The sequence below is a fragment of the Perca fluviatilis genome, chromosome 3 (genome assembly GCF_010015445.1).
Source record: "Perca fluviatilis chromosome 3, GENO_Pfluv_1.0, whole genome shotgun sequence".
NCBI classification, from domain to species: domain Eukaryota; kingdom Metazoa; phylum Chordata; class Actinopteri; order Perciformes; family Percidae; genus Perca; species Perca fluviatilis.
In genome coordinates, this window is record NC_053114.1 from 16,378,645 (window position 1) to 16,387,223 (window position 8,579).

Sequence of the window (8,579 nt, forward strand, 5' to 3'; positions counted from 1 at the left end):
AACATCTGATCAGCGCAGAGTGAAGGCCTGCGGCACAACGGAGGCATTTACAATAGAAGCCTTGTCCTGCAGTCAATGAAAGAGATAAAACAGAGAAAATGGGGAGAAACGCTGGCATTTAGAGGAATGAGATGGGAAGACAAATATCAGCCGTCAAGTCTTGCGTAAAGAAAATTATCAATGCAGATTTAGTGGTTTCGGGTATCACGCCAGCTGGGAGGTGGGTCGGTGGGAAGAAGGCTTAATCTCTTTTTCTTTCAACGTCCATCTTGCCTCAGTCAGTAATTGGGCTAGTCCTTTTATTATTCATAAACATGACTAAAAATCTACAGGCAGGCTAGGGACTCTGACTGAGGATGTGCTCTACTGGGCTGAAAATGAAAATACTAAGCATGCTGATGTTTAGCATGCATAATATTGACCACCTTCACTATCTTAGCATATTAGCATGATACCATTCGCTAATTAGCTCTAAAAGACACAGTACAGCTAAGAGGTAATTGGTAATTGTGATGGCTCCTAGGCCTCAAGGCCTATTTCAAGTCCCATTGGATGCTGGGATCTGGGGATTGGCTAATAAGGACTAATGACTGACCCCTGGGTGAGTCGATTGTTCACCTGTCTAGAAATAAGGGTCACTATCTCTCTTTCTCTCCCTCCCTCTTTGTTTGTTTGGACTCTGGTTGAGTTACTTTTTGCTTTCTTACATCGCTACACCTTCACACATCCATACACTACACAGACATTACTGATAAACTGATTGTTTATTAAAATTAATTTAATTTAATTTAACAAATGTGTGTTCACCACATTTTGTCATACCTTTGAGCCAGGTCGTGACAGTCATAAACCAAAGTAAGTTTGAAAAAAATACAAATGTTTAACTTAACTAATGTGTAGGAAATTGTGCTTCTAAGTGCTTATACAACTCTCTGTTGTCTCCTTTTTAAACACCATCGGCCAGACATACACACACACAAACACACAAAAGCAGTGGCGGCTTTTGTGTAGCAACCTCCCACAAGTGTAAATATCGCCCTGCGGCCCTTTTTCCCCCAGTGGAGTCAAGAAGCTACAATGCTGTCAAGTAGCTAAACACCCACTAGATGAATTCCAGATGCTTGGAGTTGAGAAACTAGGGCAACTATGGTGAAATATCTCAGACATTCAACACATGTCCTGTTGAAGCCAGACTCACAGTGCAAGTCTTTGACAGTAGCAGCTGACTTTATCACACACACACACACACACACACACACACACACACACACACACACACACACACACACACACACACACACACACACACACACACACACACACACACACACACACACACACACACACACACACACACACACACACACACACACACACACACACAAGACTGCCAGCTACTGTAAAGTGAACAAACCTTCCAATTACCAAAATTAGGAATAACCTTAACAATTAGCTCTGCGTTACCATGCTATTACACCACAAAATAAGTGTTAAAACATATGAAGCTGCTGCTCTATGAAGTCTGGATGATCACCAAATGTAGCACTTAAACTCCATGGCCAGTTGTTCGAAACACTGCATGGACAAAATAGCTTTTATAACATGTTTAACGAAGCTCAATTTCCCTACAACTTCTTACTGACAATCTGTTAACTATGAAGGAGCAATATAGTTCAGCAGGGCACTTTTGATTTGTGGAGAAAAGGAGGCCCATACCATACATGTATGTTCAGGTAAAGTTGTCAAATGAAGAGCTGTAGAAACGTGATCTAAACACCGTTTTTCACAGCAGCTCAGTGTTGTTAATCAGGTCTGTATGTGAACACAACGCCAGTAGTTCTACAGCATGAAGTGTGTGTGTTACATGTATTAGACAAGATGAACACAATGGTGTGTCTGCCCCCAGGTCAGGATATGGTAACAATTGAACTGAGGTTGTTACTTTTTAACAATGCAGTCTCATAAATTGTCTACAACAATATCATTAAACTAGGATAAGCACAAGCTTAAAAAGAACAATTGTTGTATAAACATCACTACTTAAAGTGTAAAGTTACAGCTTCATGTTACTATACATATACACACACACACACACACACACACACACACACACACACACACACACACACACATATACACATACACACATACATACATACATACATACATACATGAGACTGGGAAAATTCTCAATGATCAACTGAAACAAAGATCTGTAAATGAGCAAGAGTTAGAGTCCATGACCAGATGTTAAGTAGAACCCTTAAAATAAAAAAAAATTGTTCAAAATGTATGTACACAACATTATAATAAAGCACAGAAAAGTAGAGTGCACATTCACCAACACAATGATTGATCCAATTAGTTCCATTTAGTGACATAGTGTTACACAGATGGTATTGAATTGCTGCTTGGAAAACAAAGTAGGAGCAGTGCAGCATGGAACATACTACACTATGTCAGCTATTTTCCTTGGCCTATGTCCCTCTTGTGCATGTGTACGACAAGTCATTATACTGTATGAACAAAGTCAGCCATTTACTAAAATGGGAGAGTGTATGCTTCAGTGTGAAAGCTGCAATTATTTAAAAGTGATAGAGGAATCTGGAGGTCATCTCGAATTCATAGAACCTCAGGTACAGAAACACTCGTTTTATTTTTTTCTTCCAAACAGGTAGTCTATCTTTTTGTTTGTTACCAATGGCTTTTGAGACATTTACATGAACGTTTTTAAAAAGTTGTGGGCAAAGATAACCTTGCATGTTACCTTGCCACACACAGACACAGACACAGACACACACGTCAGACAGCAGTGTAGTCATATAAAGCATGTGTGGCACTCACTCTAAGAAGCGGGTGATATATTGGCGACTGCAGCGTGACCACCTGGGCAGGGAGGTGCCGTACAGGAGCTGTGGAGACATGACGAAAGGTCGTTTCCCAATGGGTTCACAGTCATTACCGTTGCCATCATGTTGAATCCCAAAGCTGTGACATAGAAGCACATCCCACAGAGAGGGAAAATTAAAGTGAGTGAGTAGAACACGTTAACATGTACTTCAAGGTTAAGCTACAACAAATACATGTCTGTCCGCATGTGCTGTACATGCTTAGATTACAACATGTATCTAATGCGTCTCGCTGGAGATTTAATTTTTTTTTTATAAAAATAATTAAATGTTAAAATCAAGATTATGTTCACGTGGATTTGAGTCAACATTTGGTTAAATAGCAACTACATTACATTTGCATTTGACATGTCAACGAAGAAGAGGGTAACATAATCAGACCTCTCAACTCTAGCTTGATGAAATGTTAGCTAAAACGACAAAGGTTGCTAGCACATTATATCAGCTGAAGGCATAGGGAATTAAAAGTATTCCAAAACCACAACATGAAACTTTGCTTTTGTCTGGTGATAAGAAACTCGCAGTTGTGTTTTTCGGTTAAAAGGTTGTTTCCCAGACTAATAAAACACTGCTTTACTCTCTGAAGCTCTGTTAGCAGCTGGTTAGCTGGCTTCTGCGTATGTATGATACTAGATTGTGTTTCATAAATCAGGAATTGGGTCTAATTATAAGAATGTAATAAAGCTATGTGTACTTCATCAGTACTATTGTACTTTCGAAAGCTAAATAATAACCTCAGTCTGTCAGTCCGCTGTTGGAGCTTCAGTGAATTCACCAAGGACTGCTTGGTATTCACAATGGACTCCTGTCAATCCAGGACTTGTTTGTGCATTCAACACAAAACCCTCCGACCATATTGCCAGGACTAGCTGCCAGCCATTCACACATAAGGTGGAGAATAAAGTAAGTGATTTTAAAAAAGGTACTTCAGGCTCAGCTGGAACACAAAATTCAATACAATGAAGCTATGAACCGCACATTGTTTTCATTGGTGGTATTCAAGATGAATTACTTTGAAGAGAATAGGATTATAATTGCAAACTGCATGTAGAATTGGTGAAGTGATTGATGGAGTATAGGAGGCACTGTGTGCAGAGCCTGACGTAAGACAATTGTCCCAGCACATTTCCCCCGGCAAATGGTGTGTCTGTTTGACCTCTGTATGTGCCTAGCTGTGGTATTCCTCACATTACAATGCAATCAGTTGTTGCCACGGTTTCAGCTTTGAGAATAGTGAAGGGCAGTAATGGCACAAAAAATTTACTTTTCCATTTATAATTTCAAACAATGTGGTACCACGTGACCAATTTAAATAAGACATCTAGTGTCTGTGTAGGATATGCATCTGTTGTTAATCCAAACAATCAATGAGGGGGAACATTTTTCTCAAAGAAAATTGTAATCGTTTGACTAACAAATAATCTGACTGTACTAATGACTGTGACAGAATGCTTAATGTATATTCCCACACTTGTTATCCCACTGTCTCAGATAAGAAATGTTTCAATTGCTGAGCTTTTCTTTCGGTCCTTTACTCCTCTTGACAGTCAAACAAGCAGTAACAAGTAGATAAAAATAGCAACTGCCTCTCTTCCATTCTTCTATTTTCTCAAACTCCCACATAAACCATCATTTATAGCTGCATAAATGGTAGCTGCAAGTATTCTCAGCTAACTGGTTGCTATGGAATATTAATAATGGGTTTCCATGGGTTCGACCCATGCAGAAATGGTACCTTACTTGTGCACGTCATTTGCTTTCAAAATTAATTTTAAAAAAAATAACCAAATACTCTGATAGGTTATTTAAAATGTATTTCCTTAGGGAAGGTTTGAAACATTTGCTCTAGCCATTTTGAAGATTACCTTTGGAACATTGTTTTTATTTGAAGCATTGTTTTTCATTCCTTTCTGAGAAAGCTCGTGGGGTTTTCTTGGTTTAAATGCCATTTATATATTTCCTTTAATTAAACCAAGTTTGTTGTGGAATCATTTGAGGGGAAAAAAATATTCAAAAGTGGTAATGTACCACTTTTGAATAGGCTAAAATAACTGCATAAAAATAGCAGTAATGAGCAAAATAGTGTCAGCCTAATTAGTTGTCAATTCAGCCAGAAAAAAAGGTCAGCTAGATAGGAGAGGCCTGCTTTTATCAACTTCTATCTAAAAATCAAGGAGCTATTGATCAAAAAATTGCTATGAATTTCAAGTGGCTTATCTGTAAACTGCATATGTGGCATGTAAGAACGGAAAGCCTGAGAGCGAACAGTCAATACCATTTAGGTTAACTCATCGGAGAGAAAGAAAACATGGCAAAATACTCATAATAATGTTTAAATTACTTTTTTATATTTTCCTGCTGATTATTTGACAACGTGAACATGAAGCAGAATGTTATAATGTCTGGGTTTACTGTACGTGTGTGCAGTGAGAGCTTACTTGTGCCCCAGCTCGTGAGCTACAGTGAAAGCCAATGGGAGGCCCGTGTCCTCACTGATGCTGCAACTGCGATGCGGCTGGCACATCCCCGCCACATGGGACAGACCCAGCGTCTCGCACGGCATGTTGATGGCTGCACAGATGTCCTTCCTGTGAAAAGTTTGTGTGGAGCGTTGGTAAGATGTCGGTTGATTCAGAAGGCAACATGAAAGATCACACATAGGAGATCTGAATTATAATTTGATGGAGAACAGATAAAAAAAATAGGAGGTGAAAAACTACAGGAGAGATGTGGTTTATTTAAACTAAACAGATACTAGATACTTACTGCTTCAGTCTGTTGCACTTATGGAAAGAACATTTATGATACATGCTTTATAACATTTTTCTCTACAGTCAAACAGTAGTTCAGATTTCAAATTAAGTTACGGAGTTACGATCGATCCGATATTTCCTTTGAGTTGATAGATACGTTTCAACTTTAGCAATAACAGGAGATCTGAGGTGAGAGCTGTAAAGTTCAGTAAAAGGTTTGTATTGGCAGGCTTTGGAATAGGATAATCATGGGCAATAATTTACATGCAATTTAAATGGAATAAACTATCAAATGGGGCAGAGTTAAGAAAGTTGCATGATTTGTGTTGTAATTATGGGTTTGAAGATAGTTTTTTTTAAGCTAGGGAAGAGTGATATTGTATCTTTAAGGAAAAAAAGAGTGGTTAACAAGGTAAAACAGGTGAAATAAGAAGTGATCTTTCTACTGAAAATTATGTTTTTTTATAATCTTTCTTAATAGTCTATTTGTGCCCAGATTAGAGCTGCCGCCTCATACTGAAACAGGTTGGTGAGCTGCTTTGGAAGAAGTAAATCAGATTTTGCCCCTTGTACTGGAACATTGTGATCGTTTTTTTAAATGATTTGAAGGGTACAAGTGGGTTGGCTGGATAATGTAAAAATTATGGTTGTTTGAAAACGAGACCTTCAAACTGGCAGCTTTTTTAGTGAACGCATGAGAAAGAAAGCCTGGTCTCAGTAAGAGGTGGATTGTGACTATTGTTGTTGATCACCTGTACCAATTTATTTCTTTTTATTGTACCTGCAGTTCATCTATTGAGGCACTTCAGATCTAATTATTATTCTGTTGACTTTTAATAACGGCAGTATAACTACAGCTGGGGATGTGACGACTGTTAAATATCAAATGAAAAAGATTACAATTCATGGTTTGTGTTACAGATGCATGCAGCTTTGATTCCTCTCTCTGCCCACTTGATTAGTAAATCAATAACTGCTTTGGGATGAAATCATATAAAACGATTACAAATTGGCTCTCTTGGGAGACGCGATTATGTGCGGTTGAGAAAGAAAGACATTTTATTTACCTGGTGAGCAGTACTGCTACATCATGGTGTAGCGGGTCTTCCTCTCCTTTCATATTGAGTTTCTTTTGCCACTTACAGAAGCTGTTCAAGCTGTTGTCAGCATGGTGTGTAATCTTTAAATCATCCTGTTAATCCACATGTCACGTTGAGATGAAGGGAAGAGAACATCAATTTAGCAGCTAGAGTACCATACGTTTACATGATGGGGTGTTACCAGTGCGTAAGTAGTGGTGCACATAAACATATTTTTTTTTTACCCCGATTTGTTACAGTATTATCAATTTACTCATTTGTTACACTTTAGTTCGGTTCATTTGCTTCATTCACATCTATAGGAGACCGTTCTATCTGTTGATTATTGGTTGCTGCCAAAGATGTAGAAGCAGAAATATATATTGAACTAGAGTAACCTTAGTAGCCTATGAGTCATTATGAATGTTATTATGCAAGCAGAAAGCTGGACATATACATGTTTCATTCATAAAATACCTGCTGGATGGAGAACTGACATTCAGGTTCCTTTGACTTTCAGAAATAGTTTCACAGACAATTATTTTTATCTACAAAGAAAATGTTCCTCTACAATGTTTTAAATCACACCATGAAACCCTGAAATGAGTATGTCACAGACTTCCATATCCAAAACATCAAAAAGTAATGAAAATGCTGAGATAAAAAATAAAATTAAAATAATTGCAATTCACAAGTTACGTTTTCCAAAATAAGTAAACTGCCAACTAAGCTAATGGATAAGCCACTAGTGGACAAGGTATAATGCACTAGGTATAATGGACTAAACAGTATTACAATACAAAGAGAGAGACGACAGTATGAATTTATCTGTTTTTGTCTTTTATTGGTCATATTGAGTGTCTCTAATAAAGAATCAATTTATGAAAAGTATAGAGTGGCAAGAAAAAGACTGTGCTTTTAAAACTTTGAAACTTGTAAGAGTGTCGGTGCTATAGCCTATTAGGGCGGAAAAATCAAACTACTATGCCGTCGTAGGAAAACGGTAAAGGAACAGTTTAACATTTTGGGAAACACACTAATTTGCTTTCTTGCCTACAGTTAGATGAGAAGATCAATACCACTCATCTGTACAGCGAATACAGTATGAAGCAACAGCCCGCAGCCGGTTAGCTTAGCTTAGCTTAGCACAAAGACTGGAAACGGGGAAAAAAGCTAGCCTGGCTTTGTCCAAATGTATCAAAATCCACATGCAAGCACTTCCTAAAGCTCATTAATTAAAGTTAATGTTATATAATGTTTGTTTGATCACTAACAAGTTCTGGTGTGGTCTTGTAACCTCCGATGGTTGCCTGGCAACCACAACACTCTAGGAGTTTACTTAGCATTGACACATCACCCTTAACGTTGCAAATTGTTGTTTTTACTCGTCAGTTCTTGCATGGATTAAACAAATGAGAGGAGCTTTAGATGTGCTGGGGAAATATGTTATTGTGTGTTTCCAGTCTTATGCTAAGCTACCCAGCTCCTTGCGATAGCCTCATATTTACCGTTCAGACATGAGAGTAGTATTGAACTTCTAATCTAACTCTTGTCAACAAAAATTTAGCTTTATGACACTAAACCCCCTGAGAAGTAATAAGGGAATTATTTTGGATTCAACACCACAGATTACTGTAGTAAAATGTTGTTGTGTTGGAATTAATTCAAACAAGTTACCTGCTACTGTAGTTTGAAATAATTATTTTGAGCTTCATTTCTTCTTTTTAAGTGATAGCCAATGCATCACATTATTAAAAGGGAAGCTATGCAGTTTTGGCCATTTCTTCGCTGTTTTCTTCTCGCAGGTTTCTCTATAGAGCTCCCCCTAACAAGGCTCA

The 8,579-nt window shown here is 38.0% G+C and overlaps 1 protein-coding gene across 1 annotated transcript in view; it reads right to left on the bottom strand.

The window, feature by feature from the left end:
* LOC120555730 (A disintegrin and metalloproteinase with thrombospondin motifs 7) overlaps nt 1–8,579 on the bottom strand; it is an 85,532-nt gene that overhangs the window by 55,308 nt on the left and 21,645 nt on the right. The window contains 3 exon segments of the mRNA XM_039794737.1: nt 2,845–2,988; nt 5,348–5,497; nt 6,730–6,854. Coding sequence (XP_039650671.1) covers nt 2,845–2,988; nt 5,348–5,497; nt 6,730–6,854 — 419 coding nt within the window.